Source organism: Arvicola amphibius, chromosome 5 (assembly GCF_903992535.2).
Source record: "Arvicola amphibius chromosome 5, mArvAmp1.2, whole genome shotgun sequence".
NCBI lineage: Eukaryota > Metazoa > Chordata > Mammalia > Rodentia > Cricetidae > Arvicola > Arvicola amphibius.
In genome coordinates this window covers 131448104-131475727 of record NC_052051.1, presented here as the reverse complement: position 1 = coordinate 131475727, position 27624 = coordinate 131448104, and the positions used below count along the sequence as shown (strand labels likewise).

Genomic DNA, 27624 nt, shown 5'->3' with positions numbered 1-27624 from the left:
GGGGCTGGAGAGATGGCTCAGAGGTTAAGAGCACTGCCTGCTCTTCCAAAGGTCCTGAGTTCAATTCCCAGCAACCACATGATGGCTCGCAACCATCTGTAATGAGGTCTGGTATCCTCTTCTGGCCAGCAGGCGTACACGCAGACAGAATATTGTATACGTAATAAATAAATAAATAAATAAAAAATAAACCGGACATGATGAAAGTTCAAAGTCAGATGATCTTAGTTCAGCCCGCTCTTAGAGGCAAGCGCTCTAGTAAATGAGCAGGCACCATTCACTAGAGATGCACTTATCAGTGTATATCTATAGCTATATAAAATGCATAATGGAATTTTATGAAATTTTTATTTAAACAACTCAGTCTTGCACCCTCTCTAGTCCCACATGGTAGAAGGAGAGAATGGGTTCCTACAAGTTGTCCTCTGACTTCCACATGCATGCCATACAGTGTGCATTCCCTTTCCCTGCCAAATAAAAAGAGAAAAAAAGAAAAGAAAAAAATTCTATCACTTCTTGGCCTTTTGGATAAGACCACTCATTAAAAAGCGTAACTCTTGGCCTGGACATATGGTTCAGCCACTGGAATCTAGGTTCACAACCCTGAAGACAAACAGTAAAACTCCTTTTTCTTCTTTCTTTCTTTCTTTTCTTTCTTTCTTTCTTTCTTTCTTTCTTTCTTTCTTTCTCTCTCTCTCTTTCTTTCTTTTTTTCTTTTTCCTTCCTCCCTTCCTTCTTCCCTCCCTTCCTTCCTTCCTTCCTTCCTTCCTTCCTTCCTTTCTTTCTTTCTTTCTTTTTTTTTTTTTTTGTTGAGTCAGGATTTCTCTGTGTAGCTTTGACTGTCCTGGAACTCACTCTGTAGACCAAGCTGTTCCTCAGACTCACAGAGATCCACTTGCCTCTGCCTCCTGAGTGCTGAGATTAAAGGCGTGCACCACCACCACCACCTGGCAAAAACAGTAAAACTCTTAATCGACAATTAACATGCAATTATACTTCTCAGTGCTGAAGAGTTATCCATTAAAGATGGGAAATATAGTAAAATTGTATTTCTCTGTGTTGAAGATATTTAAGTATCTTTTGGGGGAAGAAAATCACCATTACGCTCTGCTGTGAGACGTTCACTGAGTGAAGCCAAAGTTTCCTTTTCAGTTTCTTATCAACTTCCAATCCCCAGTTCCAGGAGACTTGGGGGACAGAAGACATGCCGTGGGATGAATTTGGAGATTTCTGCTAATAGTGTGATATTCAAAGTGAGCACATAGGACTTCTGGTTGGTGTTTGTGTTGGCCACAGAGACTGGAGGTCCTGGAAGCAGGACCTGCGTCTTTAGCCATCTAGTTACTCAAGGAAGCTCTGCTTTTAACAGACTGCCTTTTAGGTGTAGGTGTAGGCTAGAGAGGAAAGGGAGTATTCTTAACCACCCTAGGAACTCTAGGGAGGAAAATATTCCTTAGTTTTGGTGTGAATTCCCAATTCTTCACTACCTTATAATCACAACATAGAATGTCTGTGAGAGTCAAGATTTGTTATAGAAACAAATACACCACACACACACACACACACACGTATCCACATGCACACATACACACAAACATGCTAATTCTTTTTTCTTTTTCTTTCTTTCTTCCTTATTTTTTTTTTCAGACAAGTTTTCTCTGTGTAACATCCCTCCCTGGCTGTCCTGGAACTCACTTTGTAGACCAGGCTGGCCTCAAACTCACAGAGATCCGCCTGCCTCTGCCTCCCGAGTGCTGGGATTAAAGGTGTGCGCTACCATTGCCCGGCCACACACTATATTTCATGTTTACTACTGTACCTATTTCTAAATGCCCCCGCCCCCGGGACTCTCTGCAGACAAAGGACAAGTGTAGTGGCCCATGTTTTTAATCCTAGCTCTCTTGAGACAGGGAATTCAAAGACAGCTTGGTCTGCATTGTGAGTTCTATCCAGAGCTACATAGTGTGACCTTGTCTCAAAATAACAGCAATGAAAACCACACAGCAACAGCAAAGCCAAATTCTCTGCACTCTTCATTATCCTCACTTTACTGTTTTAGAAAGTGAGACTCACCCACAAATGGACAGTTTACAAATTAGGGAACCAGTTGCACACCAAGCAGGGCTCCTCACACAGATGCCCCCCCGCAAAAGATGCTAGGGAGCTTTCTGTGACTGTTTAAAAACATCACCCATCATGCTTCCTAACCTCACCAGTTCCCAGAGGCACTCAGAACACATGCCACTGTCTTTTATATGTAGATGGTTCCTGACATACAATGGTTCAGGTTTGTGTTTCTTCCACTTTATGATGGCATTAAAGAGAAATGTCTTCAACAGAAGCCATACTTTCATAGTCTGTGTGCACATGCACACACGCTGTGGATTTGTGCCCATATTCATGTGTGTGCATTGTGGGTCTGTACACATGGGGGCCAGAGGGCAATCTCCAATGTCATTCTTCAGAAGATGTCCACTTGGTTCTTGAGACAGGGTCTCTCACTGGGACCTGGGGCTAACCAATTTAGAGACGCTGGCTTGTTCATTAACTTCATGGATCCTTTTGCTTTTGTCTCCCCAGCACAGGGAGACTACGGCTCATGCTGTTATCATCACTATTGCTATTATTACTGCTACTATTTGAGTGCTGGGAGTCAAACTCAGCTTCTTGTGTTTGAGTGGCCGGAGCTTTTTGAAATGTTGACTGTTTTCCCGAGGTGTGTTTATGCTGTTGTCACTGGGAATCCCGAGAAGCAAGCTGTGTCTGCAGAGACTAACAAGAACAGCAATGATGTGGGCCAGTTGGAATGTTACGGGTCCGGGGCTAATTATCTTATCTTGACCAGCTTTAGCACCCTGAATAAGTCATTCCTTGTCCACCTCTGTGTTGGAACTAGCATCCTGTGACTAATAGATTAAAAACCTTTTGGAATCTATTAACTTAGCCGACAGTGAGCTTCCACCAACCCAAGAGCTAAGAATGTCATCAGATGGCATCTTGGGCCTATAGAAAAGCTCCCTCATCTTGCTGTAACTGCCTCTCTGAGTGCCCATCCATGTATTTTAAACTTGCCTTGATTTAGGAATTTGTTCCATAAGACTATAAGACTTCTTGAAACTGCCTCCGCATTGGAACATGGAATTTAGTTTAACCTAAATCTGTGTTCCTGGGCTAAGATCACTCAAAAAGGCTCCAGAATAAACTCTCATTCCCTTTAAGGCAGTGGTTCTCAATCTTCCTATCGCTGTGACCCTTTAATACAGTCCCTCATGCTGTGGTGACCCCAACCATAAAATTGTTTTTGTTGCTACTTCATAACTGTAATTCTGCTACTGTTATGAACCATAATGTAAATATCTGATATGTAGTACATCTGATAGGCAACCCTGTGAAATAGTCATTTGACACCTAGAGGGGTCCTGACCCACAGGCTGAGAACCTCTGCTTTAAGGTAACTGCTGTGGGTTTTTGTTTTATTTTTGGTGTTGTTTTCCCGTCTAACTCACACTGGGGTTCAGGGAAGTAGCCTCATCAGGAGTGGACGAGGATCTGTTCACTTTACCAGAAACTCAGAGAGCTGTGTAATCAGTGTAGGGCCAGCAATCCCATACTTCTCTTTATTTCTATTCCTGCATTTCCCTCCTGAGCGCTAAAAACTATCCTAGGGGGCATAAATAAACTGGATTCAATTACCATTGAATTCTGAAAACAGTAGGAATAGGCTGAATCCAAGCCAGGTGAAAGGCAGAGCTCTATGCTGGATGGGGCGGGCCCATCGGTGCATTCGCTCCCATAGCTCATTTCATTTTTATTAGTTTTACTTCATCGCATAGCAACACAGAAAACTTCCTCCTTTGTTCTGTCACTTGCCTTCCTCATCTAAGCAATGTAGCGAGTGACTGTAATCCATCTAGTAGTGTAGTGAAAAGCGCTCAGGTTTATGGAAGTATTCCCACGCACAAGCCGCTATGCAAACACGAAAGACAGTCGCTTGTACGGGGCTCTCTGTAAGCCCGCATTCACCCCAGACGTGCTTCCTCTCAAGGATCCGCTTTGCTCTCTGGCTGCTCCATGCTTTGTCTTTCACTGAGTTGCAGAGGAAGCCATTCCTAGGACTTTCAATTCAGTTCTCCTTGCCTGCTTTTGATCTTGTTAAGCAAATCTCAAATAAACAAAGATAAAATCATATAAACCCATCTGATTGTTTCTTTTTTTTTTAAAGTCTGTTGGCAAGCTCTTAATGAAAATAAAGGCAATTAGGTTGAATTAATCTGTGTTAGTTGAAACTTTAAAGATGGGTTAAAAAGTAGAGCGTAGATGATTAGATAGATTATGCTTTTCTTTAAAAAACATTTTTGAATTATCTGCAAATTTTAATAGAATTAAAATAAAACCTTTCTCAAAACCTTTTATAAAATTCTCTCTCTCTCTCTCTCTCTCTCTCTCTGAGACAGGAGTTCTCTGAGTAGCCCTAATTGTCCTGGAACTCTCTTTGTAGACCAGGCTGGCCTTGAACTCAGAGATCCACCTGCCTCTACCTCCCAAGGGCTGGGATTAAAAGGCGGGCACCACCACCTGACAAAGCTGACTTTCTTATACTTTTTTTTTGTTGTTGTTGCCAAAAAACTGAAATACTAGTAACAGGAGTCACTTCCAATCCAGCATGAATTCCTAATGGATATTAATTTCCCCCCAGCTAGCCAAACCACATTTGTTCCTTAACCAGCACTTGACAGTATGTGGCCAGGGTCAGGGTCTATCCATACCAAAAGCTCAGACCAGCCTGGTGATGAATTCAGTTGTAATCAGCAGTGGACACAGCTGTCGAGGGTCTGGGGTTATGCAATCTTAAGTTTTTCTGTAAGAAACATCATGACTAAAAGTCAGGTACAAAGGTGAGTATATTATTTATTCATATATTATTAGAATGAGGAAGGAAATCAAATTATACTTTGAAAATGACAACGCATTCTGTAACATCTTCAAATCTAGAAAAGTAATCCTCATTGAAGCACAAGGATTGATTAATCATCAGAGTCTAATATATATATTATAAATATATATACTTTTTATATTTTATAAGTTTTGCCAAAAGTAATTTGTTTGAATCCAAATTCATTCTTGTAAATGTTAATTTATGTAACACACAGATGTCATGTATTACTTTGTATTACTTTGAGGTTTGTTCCCTTCCAGTAGGAATTCTGACAAACTAATATGTACAATTACCCTAGGAAAATGAAAACAAGTCTAAGACTGGTTAGTTAGTCACCCAGAGACGACTGAGCGATAATGAGAATGGGCCTATGACTTGGAATTTACACAATTAATGATGGGAAGGACTTTTCCAAGGCCCAACTTCTGGCTCCACGCATTTCAAACCCTTGTTTCCCTTCCACTACCCACAGGCCTCTGATTTGTGGCACCTGTAGGGGATGCTCATATTATAATGTTATCATAGGTCCTGGTTCCCTATGCCAGCAAGCAGAGTGAATGGCCTTAGTAAGTGGTGAAGATATTTCTGAAAGGCCTTCTAACTCCGGCTAAATGAATCTCCAAACAGCATTCCCTAGACCCGAATGTCAAAGATGCCCTTGGCTATTTGACCAGAGGTGAAGTGTGGCAGAGGGAGAATCAGTGGAGAAATACAGCGATCAGAACAGAGGTGAAAAATGTAGGGGTGTGTGAGCACCTCAGTAGAGACGTTCCAGAGGTGGTGGAAGGTAGCTGGGGGCATGGTCAAGCTGCGTTGGCTTGGTGAAAAACAAACAAACGAACAACCACACCCCGGTGTGATACACTCTGAAAACTGGCTGATACAGGACGTGTGCCAACAAATGTAATGACTGCTGTGGTGGAGGCGCTGGAATTGGGGACACAGGAAAGTCCCCCGGAGGTTGTAAAAGCCTTTAAGGAGGCAGGCGGATCTCTGTGAGTTCGAGACCAGCCTGGTCTACAAGAGCTAGTTCCAGGACAGGCTCCAAAGCCACAGAGAAACCCTGTCTCGAAAAACCAAAAAAAAAAAAAAAAAAAAAAAGAAGGTACGTCTTGCGAGGAGTAGGTGTCGTCAATGAGGCAGTCAAGGGAAAGAGGGGCATGCTGTAAGTTTGAAAATCTGGTTAATAGTACGGAGCGCCATCACTGAGAACTTGTTCTGGGCTTTGAGTAGAGGCTGTGTGGAGATGTCGCGGGGACAGACTCTCTCCCTGTAACGGTGGCTGCTGAACATGTCTATCCTTTCCCGCTCGAGAATCCTGACTCTCCAAAGGAAGAGGCCTAGCCATCGCGTTTAACCTCATTCTGACCTCCACAGCCGCATTCCCTACATCCTGGTGCTCTTATTCTCGCTGCCTTATGAATTCGCTTGCCCTTCGCCCTCCTTCCTGAGGTTCTCCAGCAGTCCTGCCACTCTGGCGGTCTTCACAGGACCGCTCCCCCACACTCAGGAAGCAAATGAGCTCCCTAACATGGCTTTCTTTGACTGCTCCTAAGTCCTCCTTGCTTCTGGAGGAGGGAGCAGCGGTGTATGTATTTTCAAAACTCAGCTCCCCTGAAGAGACTAAATTTTCCTCTTGCCTCAGTGACCCCCGTGGAGAGGAGTGAAACTCGGTCTACTAAGTTCTTTTCCTTAGTGTTTGGCTGAGCGAGAGTGAAGCTCTGGGAGAGCGAGGAGCTAGAGGGAGAGAGGCAAGCAACCCTCTTCCACTCTTCGGTGGCAGCTGCTAAGTGAAGGGGTAGAAGGAGCTCATGTAGGTCACCGAGTGTGACTGCAGGGTGGCCCTGCACTTCGAAGTCATTGTGGGTTATGTGGAATAGTCCCCAAAGCTCAGGGACAGTTGTCGGGCATGGCTGGTCCTCTCTCCTGCATTCCAGCACAGCTCTGCCTCATTCTTGACCTGCTTGGTTACCATCCCGAGCCTGGTGTGTGCCCCTAAAGCCCACAGTAGACCTTCCATTTTAGTGCCAATGAGCAACTTTCCCTTGGTCTGAGAGCCAGTTGGCACAATGGATCTCCCAAAGCTACTTGGCCCAATAATTTTTGATTTTCCTATTTGTTGAATGACTAGTTTAATTAACCAACCAACATTTAACTTTGAATTAAGTCAAATTATACTACTATAATAATAATTGTAATAATACTATAACAATTTGATTATTAAGTTGAATCAACTTAACTATTAATTTGCCAAAGCTTCCTCCAATCAAATGTACATAAGATTACAGCAATTTGTATTTCTTTTCTTTTAATTGTTTATTATTTATTATGTATACAATATTCTGTCTGTATATATGCCTGCAGGCCAGAAGAGGGCACCAGACCCCATTACAGATGGTTGTGAGCCACCATGTGGTTGCTGGGAATTGAACTCAGGACCTTTGGAAGAGCAGGCAATGCTCTTAACCCCTGAGCCATCTCTCCAGCCCCCAATTTGTATTTCTTAAAGCTTGGCCAGTGTCTTGTGTATTTTAGCAAATGATGGTTTTTATGACTTTGAATATAGTGATACTGTACATATTATGCATTTTCAAATAAAGATCATCTTGTTTGTTTGTTTGTTTTTGTTTTTTTTTGTTTTTCGAGACAGGGTTCCTCTGTAGCTTTGGGGCCTGTCTTGGAACTCACTCTGTAAACCAGGCTGGCCTTGAACTTACAGAGATCTGCCTGCCTCTGTGTCCTGAGTGCTGGGATTAAAGGTGTGCACCACTACCACCTGAGAAATAAGGGCCATCTTGATGGAGCTACGGAAGTGCTTGGTAGATATTATAGTTCCTTAGAAAACCTGAATTAGAAGGGGAGTTTTTTAGCCTTAAGATTGATAAATACTGAAATATTAAAGGATTCCTTTAAAAATTGGAAACAAGAGCTAGAGAGATGGCTCAGTGGTTAAGGGCACTGATTGCTCTTCCAGAGGTCCTGAGTTCAATTCCCAGCAACCACATGGTGGCTCACAGCCATCTATAGTGGGATCTGATGCCCTCTTTTGGCATAAAGGCATATATGCAGATAGATCACTCATACACATAAAATAAATAAGTAAATCTTAAAAAAACGGAAACAAGAATATCTGGAATCACTACCTATATGCAACATTCTAATACTTTCTTACTTGTGTAACTATTAAAAACCATAAAGATTGGAAGGGTAAAAACAGGTGGGGAGATAGCTCAGCATGTAAAACATTTGAAGAGCTGAGTTTAAATCCTGGCACTCATATAGAAAGTTTAGTACTGTGTGGGGTAGAGACAGGAGGATTGCTGGGGCTTGCTAGGTGTCAGCCTCATTCCAGGTTGAGTGAGAGACCCTGCCTCAAGGGCATAAGTGGATAAGGATGGAGTAAAGCATTTAATGTCCACCTTAGGCCACTGCACAAATGCACACCTGCACACACATGCATCATACACCAGACCATACACACACACTCACACACATGGCAAAAACAAATATATTAATATTTCTAATGGTTTTATCTTCTGCAGAAAAATATTTTAAAGTCTACAAATTGTCAAAACTAATTAAAGGATGTTGAATAAAAGATCAATTTAGAGACGTGCTCAAATACATGTGAACACAATACACTCATGCACACATATACGTGCAAAAACCCCTCAGTCGATTTAGAAACCTAAGAACATTTCTGTATATTAACAAAGCAGTTGCAATTAATATCTTTACAACAGCAACACAGGAACCAAGTACCTAGAAATAAGTATAATAAAATGATCTATGAGATCTTTGTGTAGAATGATCTAAAATTTTGTTGAGCATTTTTACAAATGATCTAAGCAAATGGAGAGATACATGATGCCTCTAAAAATGACTATTTATGCTGTAAAGATGTCAAATTTCCTTAAAATGAACAATGTCATTTCAACTAAATATAAAAGTCAATCCTAAGAATCATAAAACTAACTATGCTCTTCAAGTAGGTAAGTAGTCCTGCTTTAAGAGATTTTCTTTTACTATAATGTGATAAAAATTAGTAGCATGATATATGACAGGTTGTTCATAGTAAGTAGAGGAGGAAAGGTTAATCAATAAATAATATAGAACAATTCATTATCTAAATCAAAAATACTATTGATTAAATCAAGAAACAAAGACAAACTGCAGCTTTAACAAGGACCCTAACTTAAAAGGAAATGTTAAACAAACAAATTCTTGTAAGGTCTTCACTATAGAAAGCTACAACCACCACAATGCAGAATTGTGGAGTTCAGTTCTAGTAAATACATCTACAAAACACACCCTGTCATCTACGGCTCAGGCAGTGTTCTGGCAAAGGGACTGAAGACCCTAAGAGCCAGAGAACCAGGGAGTTTGCTGTGAGACTGTGTCTCCTAGGAAGGTCAGAAGCTACACTGTAAAGTGTCATCAGCAAGACTGCCTAAACATGAGCCGAATAAGAACGATACCAACAGACATGCTAAGATGGATGGGGGAGAGAGCCCATGGGGCCTCGACCCTATACAAAGAACTTCAGACAACTAAGGAACACTGAGAGTGGGAGAAATATTTTCCCTAGTGAAGAGTTCCCAATGAGTTACACAATACCAAATGGTCAATCCTGAAAACATACATACAAGAAATAGTATACAAACTGAGGTTATTTTTAAACAATATATAGGTATGTGCATATACACATATGCATGTGATAACAATGAGAAGAGGCCATGAATTTGAGAGAGCAAGGAGGAGCATATGGGAGGGTATGGGTGGGGGAAAGGGAAGAGAGAAATAATATAATTTCAAAAAATAAAAAAATAGAAAAATAAAGTCTTGGACATAATGTGAGAAGACAAAACTGAATAGAACAAAACTGTTACAACACCTGCAACTGACAGAAAATTACTCTTCAGAGTATTTATGAGCTGTCAACAAGAAGGAAAAGATAGTGATGCCATCAAAGAAGTGGAGGTTAAGCATGATTGACAGCCATGCCAAAATGATGATCCTTTTGTTATTAATGAGGAAAGCTGCACCAGGATTCCAGTTCCTACCTTCCCAATTGGGGAAAATGTAAAACGAAGACAACTCAAATGCCACTGAGCACTATGCCACTGAGCACTATGCCACTGAGCACTATGCCACTGAGCACTATGGCACTGAGCACTATGCCACTGAGCACTATGCCACTGAGCACTATGCCACTGAGCACTATGCTGGTGGTAATGTAACCAACACAGTAAGTCAGACACGGATGGATGAGGTTAATAGTCCCATGATCTATGATGCGCAAATGCCTCTTCTAGGTCTGTACCCTTGTGGTGCCAAGCACAGCACACCAGGAGACATGAGCCTAGCGACACTTTCCTTGTATGATCAGTGACACTGGAAGTAACACGCTGGGATGCGGAGTGCTCATCTAAAGTGACATCACATCATACTCTCCTCCCCTGACCCTCAGAATGTCTTGTCTTACTTGGATTAGGACGCCAACCTTCATCCTCCCCTTTCTGATTCTGTCCTGTACCTCTCTCTCCAGGTTACTCAAGATGTCTGTTTTAGTTTGGGCTACTATTGCTTTGATGAAGCACTATGGCAAAGCTATCTGGGGAGAAAAGGGTTTATTTCATTGGCACTTCCATGTAACAGTTCACCATCAAAAGCAGTAAGGGCAGGAACTCGAACAGGGCAGGCACCTGGAGGCAGGAACTGATGCAGAGGCCATGGAGGAGGGCTTCTTACTGGCTTGCTCAACATGGCTTGCTCAGCCTGCTTTCTTGTAGAACCCAGGACCACCAGCCCAGGGATTGTGCTATCCACATGGGCTAGACCTTCCCACATCAATCACTAATTAAGAAAATGTGCTACAGGATTGCCTATAGGCCAATTTTCTTAATTGAAATAAAAATAAATTTAAAAAATGTATGGAGGCATTTTCTTAATTGAGTCTCCCTCATCCCAGATGACTCTAGCCTGTGTCAAGCTAACATAAACTAGCCAACACAACTTTCCTTATCCCTGGTACATGCTTCTTTCCACACTATTCATGGCTGGTTCTTTCCACTGGGCTCAGCATCACTTCCTCGGGGAGCCCTTTGCCATTTTACTTAAATTAAATTAGTTTTTCCTACTTAGCCGGGCAGTGGTGGTGCACACCTTTAATCCTAGCACTCGGGAGGCAGAGGCAGGCGGATCTCTGTGAGTTCGAGACCAGCCTGGTCTACAAGAGCTAGCTCCAGGACAGGCTCTAAAGCTGAAGAGAAACCCTGTCTCAAAAAACCAAAAAAAATAAAAAATATAAAAAAATTAGTTTTCCTACTTTATTCTTCCTCTTGGCTTTGGCTTGTTTCCTATTAAAAATACTGATTTTAAATTATGTATTTATGTATGTTTACATACATGTATCTGTGTGGGTTTTTTCCAGGCCTCCAACATTAAACATCATCCCTAAGAAGCCAGGGACTACTCTTCTCTTCCTAATGATTGTGTCCCCTCCACACAGCCTGGCATACAATAGTTACTCCATAAACTTTGCCTGAATTGAGTGCTTTGAATAAAAATAGTACATGAATTCTATCTGTTTCTATTTAAGGTAGCTTGTTGGTCTGAGAATAAACTTTATCGGCTCCAGTTCGTGGGAAAGAAAATAGGAAACCAAATAGTCACAGCTACAGAAATTCCTAGTATATATTTATGATATAGACGCTACAGAAATTCCCAGTATATATTTAGACTACAGGAGACATGTTTTCTTATTCTTATTTTGTATCTGAAAATATCTAACCAATGCGTGCCTGCGTTCAAGTATTTTCAGTAATTTTATATACGAAACACCAGAATCTTTCAACTAGATTAAAGGTTCTTCCATGCGAACACTATTTGGAGGTATGCTAATGTGTTTTTAGGTTGTTTCCAATATACATTTAAAAGTAGCACGTTCATAAATGCTGAGATGGAGAGCTGGTGGTAAATATTGTGTAGGCAACGTAGATCTGTATCCTTTCAAACGGATGGGAACATTTAGATTTCGGGAGCCTTTTCTTTTGATAAGGGTTTTATTTTTATTTTTAAATTACATGTATGTGTGTGTGTGGGGGGGTCGCACATGTGACTTCAGTACTCATGGACAACAGAAGAGGGCATCGGAGTCCCTGGGGCTGGAATTACCTGTGGTTGTGAACCAATAGCTACGGGTACTGGGCACAGCCCACTAGTCTCCTGCAAGAGCAGCAAGTGCTCTTAACTGCCCAACCATCTCCCCTTTTCCTTTTGTTCCATTTACTTATTGAAAATTGTGTTTATTGATTTCACTTAAATCACACCTAGCAATGTATTTTTGTTTGCTAGTGCACCGTAATTTTCCTCATTATTTTTGCAAGCCAGAGAAGAGCTTGCACGGCTGTCGAACAGGCAGACCAAACAGAAAACGCATTTCAGAGACTATTGGAACTTGGCAAAACATGAACTTATGCTGCAGGGATTTTGCATTTATCTTTAAAGACGTCTTTCTGTGTATGGGTGTTTTGCCTGCAGGGATATCTTTGGACCACATGTGTGTAGTGCCCAAGAAGGACAGAAGAGGATGTCAGAGCCCCTCACACTGGAGTAACAGATGCCTTGTGGGTTCTGGGATCTGAAGCCAGGTCCTCTGCAAGAGCAGCCAGGGCTCTCAACTGCTGAGCCCTCCAGCCTAGAGTTTTACATTTTTAGCCACCTGTCTAGCCACTAATAATGAATGGAAAAATTAAACTAACATCGAAACATACAGAATTATTGAGACTAAATTAATATGGAGTTGAGTTTCCATTAGTAATACGTAATTACACCGTATCAGAGCAGTGTGTTGGTATTAACACAGCTGAAGGGAGACGTGTCCTGACTGTGGTCAAAGGTTCTGTAAGTCATCGTACCATAGAGAACTGAACCAGAGCACCTAGTCATATTTAGTTCTTAATTAGAGAGACAAAAAGAGGACGATTGTCTGAATGTTTTAAGAATAACTACTTAATCACATTTTAATAATAAGCCAGATTTCTGGTTCAATTGTCCAACCCCACTTCCTGAAAAGCTTACAGCAAGACAAGAATGGAGGAAATTCCCAGGGCCCGATTATCTGATGTGAATATGAAAGAGGAGGTGAAAGATCAGGCTTAGTGGTGGCCATAGTTGTTGCTGTTGTGTTTCTTCGGGTTTTATTTGTTTGTTTGTTTTCTCTCTCTGCTCCCATCCCTTCTCTCCACAGCCTCCCAGTTCCATCCCACAGGACGCCTGGCCTAAGAAGTCCCTTTCCCCTGGCTCAGCGTTCCTCCAGGGAATGCCATAGGAGCTCTTCAAGGGCCACCTGCCGGTGGCCTGGGGTGGCCTGGGTAGCCTGCTGGATGGCCAGGGCACGGTTGTACTTACTTGAGAAACACAGGGCTGGGGCTGTCTGTGGAGCTTTGCCGGGCCTGGGCGCTGGTCTTCGGGCTGCTGGGAATCTCAAACTTGAACACACTGTCACTGGAGGGCGGCCTCTTCTTCCCCATTGCAATCTTGTCACCAGCCCTTCAGGAAGTCAGCTCAGAGGCTCATCGTCAGAGCTCTCAAACGAAGTGAAAATCGTTGTCTCCAGCAGGCAGCCACAGCTCCTGCCTGGCAGAAAGCTCCTACCCGACTCTGATCTAGCCCAGGCAAATTTTTTTTTTTTTAAGTTAGTTAATGAGTAACGGATCAGTATGACACAGCCCGGTTCTCTCTTACTGACATTTGCTCTGAAAGAGAAACAAACGGATTTGGGCAAATCAGCTCTCGCTTTATGAATATGAACATTGCTGAATCTGTGGACTCAGGCAGAAAAACCTATGGAAAAATAAACGACTCAATCCAAACAGGGAGGAGCGGCGCGGGTTGCAGGTAGACATTAAAAACAGGATACCCTTGCCAGCCGCCTGAGCCTGCTGGGCAGGGTAAGGAATGTGGACGCACTGTTTCCCCATGCATACAGGAAATGATCCTCATCACTATGCCCAGGATGCTTACAGCTGTGTGAGCCTTGGTCCTCAGGACCTAAAAGCTTCTGGAAATCTGATGGATATGGCAAGGTAAAGTCAACTAGAACTCTGGCCTCATTCTGCTCTGTCACAGCTGGCCACAACCTTTAACAAGACCACACCAGCAACGACACTAAGAAGCAAGAGTTTGAGGGTCTCGTCTCTGTCACTTTCTGAGTGGGCAACTCAAATGGTCCCCACCCTACAGGGCTCGGTGTCCATCTCTCTGCCTCATAGGCTTAGGGGACAATTACATGGGAGAATGTGTCATGGTGGTTTGTAACTAAGCATGGGTTGATATACATTGTACCCAAAACCCAGGAAGTCCGGAAAGGAAATGTCTTTGTGTGATAATATTCAGCCACTCAACGGTCATGTGATAGAAAGCATCAGTGCCCTCCCACACGTGGTTTTCCAGCAAGGAAGGTTCGCCCCAAAGGAGCCTGGGCCTTTGTCATCAGCCAGATCAGCCAGTGACGCGTAAAGAAGTACAGATTCTGAGTGTGGAAGGGAGCAGAGATTTCTGGGAAATCAAACCGTCATCCTTGGCCTTGTTATCACTCTACTGATAACCAGGCAGGGCTAGGTTTGCTGACCGCACCACTGCCTGGAAGCACACTCTGGAAAGGAGGCAAAATATGTCTTTCAGTGGAACTTTCCTGGTACCCAGTAGGGTGACCTGTTTATCTTTGTCTGCCTGGGATTTTTCTCCTAAGAATCAATCATCGCTGGGCAAACTGTGCCTGGTGGCTACACCAGTCTTCTACACTGAGACTCTTGATGGTGTCTTGGACCCAGCTGCCCCTTGTGCTTCCTGATGAGGCGTGATCTTTGTCTCTCTCTTCTGTCCCCTTGTCTTATGCCTCTCTTCTGTCTCCTTGTCTTGGTATTCCCATAGTGTTGGAAATTGCGTTGCAAAGACACGGCATAAAATCTAAGTTATACTCAAGTGTTGCATGATACTGGTCATCGGATCTCTTAAATAAGCATCCACCAGCAAGGGAGTTTCCAGCCTTGTTAGGAAAAGTCTACTCGGTTCAGACGTTAAGAAGCTACGAAGTACAGGATGTTGTTTCGCTCCTGCAGCTGTGAATTTTAGTTGGCAGCAATGTTTAACTCAGAATAAAAGGTCTCTAAGGGGGTCAATTCTGGTGTCTGTGTAACAGGCATAGTTTTCACTAGGAAAGCTTCCCCAGACTTGATTAACACAATATCTGTCTATTGGCAAAGCTCTCCGCTGGTCGCCAGCCTTCATGGCCCCTCTGTGTGCTCTACATTTTAGTTTAAAATTCACGGCTAACAGTAGGCTGAAGATGGGTGCCCACAATGTACAGAAGAACTTTGAGTGACTGTTGAGCAGCAAGATGTCTCTGTTAATTCTAGAGTTTTGGAGTTGAAGAATATATAGTTATAGTTAGTTTTCCTTAGTTATGATAAAAAGATAAAATAGATAAAAATATTGTAACTATAATTCTTGTTTGATACCTGTTGTGTTATATGTAATTTTCCTATGTTAAAGTTAAAACCTTCCTTTTTATTTAAACAGGAAAGGGGAAATGGTGTGGGAAGTCCTTATGTCTATGTATTGCTTTTATTGGTTAATGAATAAAGAAATTGCTTTGGCCTGTGATAGGACAGAATAGACCGAGGTGGGGAATACTAAACTGAATGCTGGGAGAAAGAAGGCGGAGTCAGGAGAAGCCATGTAGCTGCCACCAGGGACAGACGTGCTGGAATCTTGCCAGTAAGCCACAGCCACATGGCAATACACAGATAACTAGAAACGGGTTAATTCATAATGTAAGAGTTATCTAGAAATATACATAAGTTAATAGACCAGTGATTTAATTAATACAGTTTCTGAGTGATTATTTTGGGTCTGGGAACCCAGAAACGAACAAGTGGCCTCCATCAACAGGGAATGAAGGTTCCTTTCAACTACACAGAACAGTAAACAATCACTTATCACTATGACGTTACAGGAAGCAACTTGCATCCAAAGATACTCACTATAATGGGATCTTCCACGTGACCCTGGTGTTCATGTAAGGATAATATCACCATGCCAGGAGAGAGTTCTCTGTTTCATTGCGCCATCATATGATGAATTTGATAAAAGACCACCCTACCCATGAGCCAAAGCAAAATACATGCTGACTGTCTGAGTCAGTGCTTAGTTCATCCATTGGTTGTTGTAAATTTTCTAAAGTTAGATTCAGAAGACAATGTTCCCTGCTCTTTGACATCACTAGAATTATAATCCCCACTCTTAACTCAGGCACAAAGCAAGAAAAAAAATGGCTTTCTTTGAATTTCAAAAATGCTATTTTAATTTTCAGCTAACTGAAAGGAAATATTAACACTTAAAATGTAGAAAAGATCCAGATTTTGTTATTTTTAGGATAAATAATATTTAATTATAATAGATTGAATTTTGCCCTATCTGCAGCATTTCTGGGATGAGACTGATAAAATTTGTTCCCCTAAATATTAGAATGGTCTTGCTTCTCATTCTTAGAGCATTAACAATTGACCATAAAAGTTGAACACAAGACATATCATAGATACAGAAATTCTTTGTTGTTCCATTTGTTTATTACTTGTGTAAAACACATGTACATCTTTGTTACATGTGTATGTGTGTGAGAAAGAGGGGGAAAGAGAGAGAGAGATAGAGAGAGAGATTTAAGATTACAGTTATTTGTCTCACTATTATTTTATACCTCTTTAGAGTAAAATAACATATGTTTAAAACAAACACAAAGAAATTTATGGCCAAGATGATGTTTGAAGTCTTCTCAATCTCTTTGTGTAAACACCACAGAGTAAAATTTGGTTTTAAGTATTTTTTTTTTAATTCTTCAATCAAGCAAGGCCCATAGTTCTAATAACTTCGCATCATGCAACGATGATAGGCTTGTTTACTTAAACCCGAGAGTTCTGAAGTCCATATCGGAAGCTGTAATCCACTTTCTGCTGCTAGCTAGTTTTGAGGTGGGGTCTTTCTGCCTGTGTGAGCTTCTTTTCCTCCTCTTTCTTCTCCCCCTCTCATCTTTTCTAGAAGTATGGAGTTTGGCTATCAAGACATACGATCAAACTGCAAACACGAGACAGCTTTAACCCAGCTTCCCAGAGGCATGGAATGTAAAATTCTATTTATAAGTGAATATTTCCTCTGTGATTAAGCAGAGTTAGAGAGATATGTACTCTGTGATTCATCTGGTGGATTTGGTTATGTCTTGGCTAGAATAAAAGACATTAGTTTGTGTGCTCTAAATTCATGTTAATGCCATTTGGGCATGGAAGGTTCGAGTATGCAGTCTGTATGCAGACGGAATCAGAAAAATATTATGGATGTCAGGGAAGATTATGATTTTTTCAAAAAATATTTATTTTCAGTTATGTGTATGTTCCTGTGTGTATGTGGAGTATGTAAGTTTAGGTGTCCACAGAGGTCAGAACAGGGTGTTCAATACCCTGGAACTGGAGTTACAGGCAGTTGTGAGCCACCCGATGTAAGTGCTGGGAACCAAACTTGGGTTCTCTGCAGAATCTGTCATGTGTGCTTTTAACCAATAAGGCCATCTTCTCCAGCCCCCAACTGTGGCTTTGAGCTATATTTTCACTAATGTTGAATGGAATCATACACTGTGCAATTAAAAAGTGTGGTTTCCTTTTTTCAGTGCAATGGCAATGTGCTTGTGGAAGACCCAGTCCCACAAGCAGAGCTAAGAATCTGGGGACTCCAAACGCCCCAGATGGTAATGGTGCCATTGAGTTGATTGTACTGTTCCAGGCTTACTCATTGGCTGCAGTCTACATAAAGTCCCTTTCAGTGTCTTCAAGAATCGTCTGTTCTATGATTTCTATCGTGAAGATTGGAGATGAGGTTCATTCATCTCTCGTCAGCCCATCTCTGCAAGGATGAGGGGGGAGACAGACACTGTCCTTGACAATGTCTAATGATATAACTCTGTAGAGGCAGTGACAATAGGAGGAGTTTTGACCCCAGAGAGATTAGAAAATTAACCTTTCGACAGCAGTAAACAGTCAGAGAGCACTTGGGGCAGCCTTTTCTTTAGGTGCTTTGTTTGGTCTTTGGGACAGAAGGGAAAGAAATTTGAAAACCCATTTTCCTAACCCAGTCCAGCCACCAGCCCGGGCAAATATTTTCATGGTTCTCAATTGTGTTTGCTTACATTTATAAATTAAATTACGGTTGTTAGTTTTGGGCTGGTGAGAGGGCTCTGTGGACAAGGAAGCTTGAGACCCAACCTGATGATTGATCTGAGTTCAATCCCTGGAAACCACACGGTGCGAGCAGAGAAGCAGTGTTGGCAACTTCTGATGCCCATATCCAGTATGCAGTGCACACACCTCCATCCCCCATCAGAAAATAAACAAAGGGAAGAACTCTAAAAAAGGATTCCTCTTCTCTCTCCTCCTTCCTTCTTTTTCCCCTTCATCTCCTAGACCCGCCCCCTTCTCCTCCTCCACTCAACACTGTTGCAAGGCCCACGGCTCAAAGCCCACACATCCGGGTCATAGTTTCATATTCATTTCATAATGATTATGAGGCCACTCTCCTGCTGAGGTGGAACCTGCCCTTCACTAGCAATGTGTTCTATGGGAACCTGAGGGAAAGGAGTGAACGTGGGTTCAAAGTGGTTCTCATCACGGTCAGATCAATCACGGTTCCTGTTTGTATCAGGCACAACAGCGCATTTCTCAGAGCATGATCACTGGGCCACGTGGCAGATGGAGGTGTCATGTGTATTAAGATGCTGCCTGGGACCAAAAGGGACTGACCAGTCCTCCCGTTCACAAGATAGGATGTTCCAGATTCAGATGGGCTGCGGATCTGGCACTTGCACATTTGGCTGGTTCACAGTGACAGCAGAAAGCTGACCCATCAGAAACCTGCCATTTCTAAGTTTCTCAGCTGTGATGCTGCAGCCTCAGAGACGTTTGAAAAGATTAAGTGACATGCAGAGGAGGAAGGTCAGAAGGCCTGCGGTTCTAGTCGGCCCCATGCTCTTTCTGTTTCAGGGTGACTGAGGCCCTGCTGGAAGGCAGAAGCTGTTCACGCCAAGTGCCTGTCCTGGTGAGCTCTTTAGAAGAGTCTTGGCTGTAGCTGACTGAAATGGTCTGTAGCCCACGGAAGGGTTGCTTTTAAAACACCTAACTGATGCAATGGGCTCTTCTACTCTTTGTCCCCTCAGGCCATGGTGCAGTTGCCTGCTGGCAGGGGTCAACCACCCCCATGCTGGCTTAGCTCAACTGACATGGCCTTTCTTCCTGCCCATCTCCATTGCTAGCATGCCTTGGGGCATTCCTTTTTAACTCTAATAAATTATCCCCCCATCTTCCAATTGAGTATGTCCCTTGTCCTCAAGCTTCTGTTTGTATCCATTCTTAAATTCTTTTCTAGATGAGACTAAAAACCTCACGGGGAATCCTGGGCTTCCCAGGTATCATCTGATGGCTCTCTGGAACTCTCCCAGATTTCTGGGAACACTTATTGCCTGCCTTTTCATTGGCAGAGCAAATGAACCTGTTCCTGCCCCCCTAGATGCTCCACGATCTCCATTATCTATGTAACAGACATGGCTTCATGTACCTATACCTCTGCTGTGTGGGACTGAGGGGTGGAATGGAAGTGACAGATCCCAGGGCTTGATGGCTAGTCAGTCCAGTCACAGCTGTGGGCTTTGAGACACTATCTCAAAAAATAAGGCAGAGAGTTACAGAATAAGATCCCCAGCGCTGACCTCTCTAACCTCACACACACATGAATACATAGGCATACAACACACAGACACACACACACACACACACACACACACACACACACACACGCATTCTTGTTTAGCATTCTGCTATTGTGATTGACTGACACATTTCTTACAGAACAATTGTTATATTAATAAGCTGGCTTTCCAGAAAACAAAGCTCTAACATGTAGTGCTGGATAATTTCCATCATGTAAATTCTCCCACTGTGGCTGATCCCAACATGATGTCCTCATGGCTTGGTGACGGTCAATCCCTGTGAGTCTGCAGAAGCTGACTTGCTCATTTTGAGACAGACACTTTGACATTCAAGTCTGGGTGCTGGCTGAAGCCCCTCCATCTGTCCCCAGGACTCTAGATTTAAGTAGCCTGTGTTCTCTGATTTAATTAGCATCAGCTAACAGATTGCATAGAGCTATTGCATACTCTGCCTTTGGCTATATATGACTTGGTAATTATTTTTGGAGATACTATGGTTATTTGTGCCACGAAAGGGGCATTTTTAGTGACATTACTAGAGTAAAATATAACAAAAGTTGTAATTTTTAAGTCAACATGTCGGTGGTATTCATAAAATAAATGTTTATTATTCTGAAAATACAGAAAACATAAAAGTACTTCATATCCCCGAGAAAAACACTGTTCATATCATAGTGTCATCAAATTTACATTTTACTCTCAAAGTTTACCAAAGTCGTTCAGTAATCCTGAAAGTATGGCCAACTACTATTTATTACTATTTATTATGACTAAATAAATAAATTTATCACTTTTGAGAGCCCTTATCAAAAGGGAGTAATAAAAAAATTGTCTTCTTGGCTCCTTCCTTACCAGAGGCCAAGGGCAGTTGAGATGTTAACAGTATCATTGGACAACCTCTGGACACACAGGGTTGAAATTTACCGCAGGTCACCACGGGTTTGGGATGAGTCTAGGAACTTGATGTTGATCGCTGGTGGCCTTGCCAGAGGAGCAGCAGATGGCAACTGACTTCAGGGTGTCAGCCCACTAGGAGGAAAATCTCTGATGGGTGAATCTCGGGTAGGGATGGCATTTAACCCACAGATTCCAGAATGTCTTTTGCTTCTGCTGTGCCTTTACATGTTTGCTGCTGCCATCTTTCTCTGGTTTCTGACATGGTGTGAATGGGTGTGGGGAGATCCCCATTGCTGTCATGTAGTGTGTTTATCTCATGAAATCATCCTGTTCTACCTTGCATTTTTACCTGTGGCTTATTATGGAGATGGTTTCTTCGTAAGCTGTACTGTCTAACGGATAGTAATAGTGTCAGGTCAAATAGAGCTTTGATGATTAAAAATGAAACAAAGAAGTGTCACACAGCTGGAGCACGCGAGTTTCTATTGAGGAGCGCTATAGACAATTGAGTCCCAGTAGCCCAGCTAGTTTTTTTTTTTAAATATTTATTTATTTATTTACTTATTTATTTATTATGTATACAATATTCTGTCTTGTGTGTATGTCTGCAGGCCAGAAGAGGGCATCAGATCTCATTTCAGATGGTTGTGAGCCACCATGTGGTTGCTGGGAATTGAACTCAGGACCTTTGGAAGAGCAGGCAATGCTCTTACCGCTGAGCCATCTCTCCAGCCCCCCAGCTAGTTTAAATTCTTTTAATCTTAATGTTGGGGAGATGTGTTCACAGGTTTCAGAGTGCATCACAGCTGGAACAAAGCTTTAAAAATAGCTTAAAGTTAGACTAAGATGTTTTTGTGAAGTAGCTTTGAGGTGAAAAAACTGAAGAAGATAATCTAAAGTTTTAGAAAGGCTCATAGCTGAGTGAGGAACTCTTTAAGGTCAAGGAACAAGAACAAAGCAGCCCAGTTCTCATTAGCTGATGTGCCTTTCTTGTTAGGATTGGCTGATGATCAAAGATGATGATTAATTCCTTGTACCCATTTTTTTTTTGCCCTCAATCTCCTGATATAAAAAACTATTGATGAGTGGGTATGCACTCTAAAGATTTAGAGTAGAGCTGACTGATTGCTTTTCATGTATTAAAGTTTAGGTTTGTGATTCCTTTAATATTCCTTATACAATTAACTTTCAAGGTAGGTAATAAAGTGATTGATTCTTTCTTCGTAACCACCCTATGCAGCCTGCCAGTAAAAGAAACGGCTGAGAAAATCCCCACTGCTTGCTCACACCCTGTTAATCTGTAACAAAGTACTTAGATGTAAATGTATGTGGGTTCTTGGGATGATTTTGTTTTAATTATGTAAGGGAGATGCAAGACATGTTTTTACTTGTATTCAATATAATCACTCACTTGAAACATAGAATGCAACCATATTGTAATTTCTATATTGCCTGGAAGATTTTGTTGGGGTATAGAAGATGTAGAAGAAAAACAGACAGACAGAATTCAGGAAAGGAACGCAAAAGAAAAATAAAGGTAGTGTCTGAAGGAAACCCCCAGGAGAGCATGTGAATGTCTTTCCCCTTTACTCCACAGATAAAGTCAGTATACCGACTTCATGGGTTTGGTTTCCCTTTGAGCCCTGTGTTGCTGGAGGCTGCCCCCCGCCCAGGCAGCAGAAATTGATTATGAGATTTGGGGACCAATATAGACCTTACAAAGCGTTCAGTTAAATTAGCTCTTGTTGTCTTTGTTTGGAGAGGATGGCAACCTTCTCGAGCTCACAGGAATAATCAATAGCAAGGGGAGCACTGCCTACAGGCTCCATTCATTTCTGACCTCATAAGTGGATGTTTTCTGCATGATGGTGCTCTGTAGACCCACTCCTCATTGTGAATCATGGGGGATTAACTCTGCTCAGCTGTAACCCATTAGTGTGTGCTTTTTGTTCCTCTTGTTCATAGTTGTCTCCTTCCCCTCCCCCTCCCCTTCCTTTCCTTTTCCTTTTCCTTCTCCTTCTTCTCCTTCTTCTTCTTCCCCTTCTTTTCCCTTCCCCTTCTCTCCTCCTCCTCCTTCCATTAATTATCTATCTATCTATCTATCTATCTATCTATCTATCTATCTATCTATCTACCTATCATCTATCTATCTATCTATCTATCTATCTATCTATCTATCTATCTATCTTCAATGGAAGATCCCTTACCGGTACTGCTTTCATGGGTGGCCAAAATCAAGGGAAGGGATGTGGGTCACCAGCTGGCTCAGGGAGGGCCATTTCCACATATCATTTCCACATATCATTTCCACATATCATTTACACACAGAACTAAACAGACAAACAGAGAATCACTATTGTGGTTAGAAGTTGGCAGCATGGGATGGGGGTGAGGTCAGGAGTAGGGATGTCATTAAAATATAATAAGGCTATCCTTGTACTGGGTTCCTGAGAAGGGACTTGGCCTACAACAACCCAAGAAGAATCACAAAATAAAACAACAAAACAAAACAAAACAAAACAAAACAAACAAAAAGAAACCAGTTTGGGAAGGCCAGAACCATCAAGGATCAAGGGGAGATGATGGTCCAGGGGGGTGGGGACATTTGGTAACTGGGATGAGGGGATTGCTGTCTCCCTACCGGGATACCCCAATCTCTTCCTGTCTGGCAGGAAAGGGGCAGTTTGCAACATCCAAGGGCAGATCTGGGGCTGCTATATATTCCAGGCAGGAAACTGCAGGTGTTCAGAAAGGCTTGCCCTCCAGGGACATGACAGCTACCACTTAGTTTTTCTGCCTTGGTGCTGTGGTCCTTGACCACCTCTTAGCAGTTTGCTGTCAAATTCCTGTCAGCTTCTTCTTCATGGCATCCTTGGGGCTGGCATAGATCATTTTGCTCTTAAAAGTTGTATTGTCAGGGGCCTAGAAGAAGAACACCAGGTCCTCCTTTTTCTTGGTCTCTTAGGGTTGCATCGTAGAGAGCATAGCGGCGGTTCTTGTCTGGCAGCATCTTAACAAAGGTGGTGTAGGGATCGTCCACAGTCTGCTACCAGGTCACATCTCCCACCAGAATCTCCTCTCCCTCCTCCAGGATGATGCTCTTCTTGTCTTCACTCAGGCAGAAGAGTCCTGCCTTCTTGTGTTTCTTCACTCTGGGGTCGAGGACTTGCGCACTTCCTTGTCTTTGAACACCCCATGACACCATCAGAGACAGTCGCACCAAAGGCCTTGTTTCCAGAAGCTTTTGGCACAGAACTGAGCCACCCCAGCTGCTGCTGGGATTCGCCTGAACGGTGATATTTCTCTCATATACAGCTTAATAGTTTTAGTTCATCCGCGAGTGCACAGTCTGACTCCCTCATGTTAGTTCTGAGTGTGTCGTGAGGTGGATCCTAGCTTCTTTTTGTTGTAGCTTATTCATGCTCTTTCATCGAGAAGACCATTTCCACCTTGGATTGCTCTAATCGCTTTGCTAAAAGTTACCGTTACCATTTATTCCCAAGGAACTAATTCTTTCCAACAACTTAAGTAGAAACATACTCAGAATTGTGAGTTCTGTATTACTTTTGAAGTGAACGGCAGTGGAATGATAACTCAAATGCACGTCTGTGGAATCAAAAGCCCAGCATGCTTCCATTGCTTCATTGTCTCCTTAGAAGGGAAATACAACCCCTGTTCTCTTAACCCATTTACATTTTTTTTTTTTTTTGATTTTTCGAGACAGGGTTTCCCTGTAGTTTCTAGAGCCTGTCCTGGACCTAGCTCTTGTAGACCAGGCTGGTCTCGAACTCACAGAGATCCGCCTGCCTCTGCCTCCCGAGTGCTGGGATTAAAGGCGTGCGCCACCACCGCCCGGCTACCCATTTACATTTTATAATATGATCTGTGTTCCCATCATCCTGCACAGGCAGTATTTGTCTCCAGAGGGCTGCCTGTGACCACCATGTGCCTTATATGTCTGTCTTTACGTGTTCTCTTTATTGGTCTACATCTGGGCAGTTATCCACCGCCCCAACCCTCCAATCAAAATCTTCGCTGTTTGAAGGATTTTAAAAAGAAATTGTAGCTGGAATAATAGAGAATTAAAAAGTATCTTTACCTATCTGCTAGTAATTTGATAAAACTTAAACAAAAGAAAAATTCCCAAACCCCAAAGCCTGACCCACACACAGTTCCTGCTTAAAAAAACAAAACCTGAAATTATTTTTTAATCCTCTCTCTTTCCCTTTCCTTTCTGCAGTGTGTGTGTGTGTGTGTGTGTGTGTGTGTGTGTGTGTGTATGCACATGAGGCAAGAGGCCTCGTGCTGGAAACTGAACCCAGGTCCTCTGTGGGAGCAGTCTGCTCTTAACAGCTGAGCCACTTCTCCATCTGTCATTGCAAGGAACCGGAGAAACATAACCTAAAACCAAACCTAGCTGTATGGATTAAAAGGATGCAGAGGGACACCCTGGAGAGGGAAATGCGGAGCTCGGAGCTCGGAGCTGGCTGAGTCTCAGGCCACAGCCTCACCTTCCTCCCTGTGTGTCACCCACTACCTTCTGTCTAAATTCTTCAACTTGAAGCACACAAGAAACTCACCTAAGTCTGCTTGCTATGCGATGGCTGTAAATGCCAGATGCTCCTTTCTAGAAGTCCCCGAGTATATTAAAGTCTGTAGGACCATGCTCACCATGATCAAAAAGCCTCTGATGAAAGAGTCTCAATGAGCAGCTAAAGACCTTTTCCATGCAGAGAAAAAGACTGCACGCCCCTCTCTGTTGTTTGTTTTTCCAGGTCTGAGACCTGTCACTTACAATTCCGGGTCCAGCTCCTCTGCTTTCACATCTCTCCACGGGAGCAAATTCTTCCAGGGCATGAGCTGAGCTTGCAGTGTTTGCTGTATGCTCTTCTTCGGTGACAGGGCCTGCTGCGTTTCCTTCATCTCCAGAAGCCAGCTGATCCAAGAAACTCTGGATAATACCAGGAAGAAACTCCGGGTTTGTGCTCCACCTGGCCAATGACAGCCCTGTCGGGGGAAACATCTGGTTTCTCTTTCAGAGGCTGCTCAGGAAGACGGGATCAGCCACACCTGAAACGCCCACCTGTGGTTCCGAAGGTGACCACAGGGAATCTGTGCAGCCACTGTGGAGATCAGCTATGGAGGTTCCTCAAAAGTAAAAATAGAGCTCCCACACGATCCAGCGGCGCCACTCCTGAGCGTAGGCCAGAGGCCTCAGAGCCAGCAGACCATAGGCAGATCTGCACATCCACGTTCACTGCAGCGTTATTTCCAAGCGCCAAGATATGGAACCGAGATGCCCGTGAGATGATGACTAAAGAAAATGCAGGCCAGCTCTGGTCTACAAGAGCTAGTTCCAGGACAGGCTCTAGAAACTACAGGGAAACCCTGTCTCGAAAAAAAAAAAAAAAAAAAAAAAAAGAAAATGCGGTATATATACACAAGCTTTAAAGAATAAAATAATATCATTTTCAGGAAAATGGGTGGAACCGGAGATCATGTTAAGGGAAATGAGAATGCCTGAGAAAGACAATTGCCATGTTTTCTCTCCTATGAGCGATCTAGATTTAAATGCATGTGAGCACACAGACTATAAACATACACATACTCACTGTGAAAGCCTAGGGGGGCTATTTGAGGAGAAGGAGGTGAGCAGCGGGAGATGGAATTAAGGACAAGTGAGGGTTACATTACCGGGTCCTACACCAGTCCTGGTATTATCCTTTTCGCACTAGAAGGCAGCGAGTGTCTGCAACTTGAAGGTTTCTACCAGAATTCTCAAATTATCCTCAGTTTATTCAAGTTGGGGACTATACATTATATAAATCAAACCTCTGCAATGCAAGCTGGATGCTCACTATTCAATGACATCACCCATGTTTCAACTGGAATTTCTGTAATCAGAACGGACATGACTTCTGCTGAACGCTCAGGGCCAGGCTCCTCGTGGTTTGCTCCTCACCTGTAGAGAGTCTAGAACTATTTACCTATTAACAAAGGAAACCTGCCGGGGGAGGCAGTGGATTCTTGGAGCTTCTCTTTTCGATTCTCTGTAAGCGGTACCATAGTGTCAACAAGGTGGGTACTAAAACTGCTTATTTATTAGAATAAAGAGGGGTTCTTAGAGCCTATCCCCGCTTCTGTATCAAACAAAATCTCAGTTGTTGAACTCGAACGGTTGAATGTGTTTTGTGTATTTAAGATCACCATAGAACAAAGGGAAGAGGATTGATTTGCCCAGGAAGTTCTAAGATAAAGGTGTCCAAACAGACGAGCACAGCACGTTTGAGTCTGTGGTGAGATGGAGCCAGACATTCCCATGAACAAGACGATTAGGACCATAAATGACGTTCATTCTATGATCTCCACCCTCTTTTCTCCTCTTTGATGAAAGCTTGCCTCAGATGGTGGGGAAGATTAGCAGCACGACAGCCCATGTTAGTCAGCTTTCTGCCACTGTGACACCCGAGAAAAAACATTTAAAAGGGAAAAAGCTTCAGTCTGTCTAAAGGCATGGGAGATTTCAGTTCATGGTCAGTTGACTCCATTGCCTTTTGCCCAAGGCTGGGCAGAATATCATGGCAACTAGAGAATGGGCCACAATGGCTTTGTTTAAATCAGTGGTTCTCAACCTTCCTAATTCTGCAACCCTTTAATACAGTTCCTCATGTTGCGGTGCCCCCCCCCCCAATCTTATTTTCATTGTTATTTTATAACCATAATTTGCTACTGTTATTAATGGTAATATAGACACCTGTTTTCCACTGATCTTAGGAGACCACCGTGAAAGGCTTGTTCAACCTCCCAAAGAGGTCATGATCCACAGGTTGAGAGCTTCTGGTTTACATTAGTAACATCTATGTCCGCATACGACACTCCTTGTAACTTCTGCCCACTTTAACTTGAGTGTGTTAACTTGAATATGGCGGCTGTGACGTTCTGACAGCTGGAAACTTAGACCGCAAAAAGTCTGAGCGCTTCT

At 42.8% G+C, this 27624-nt stretch overlaps 1 protein-coding gene across 1 annotated transcript in view; it reads right to left on the bottom strand.

Annotated features, from left to right (window-relative positions):
• Nucleotides 1-13585, bottom strand: part of Gramd2b (GRAM domain containing 2B) — an 89926-nt gene extending 76341 nt beyond the window's left edge. Inside the window, exon 1 of the mRNA XM_038329755.2 lies at nt 13349-13585. Coding sequence (XP_038185683.1) covers nt 13349-13470 — 122 coding nt within the window. The 5' untranslated portion in view covers nt 13471-13585. The remainder of the gene's footprint in view (nt 1-13348) is intronic.
• Nucleotides 13586-27624: the final 14039 nt, after the last annotated feature.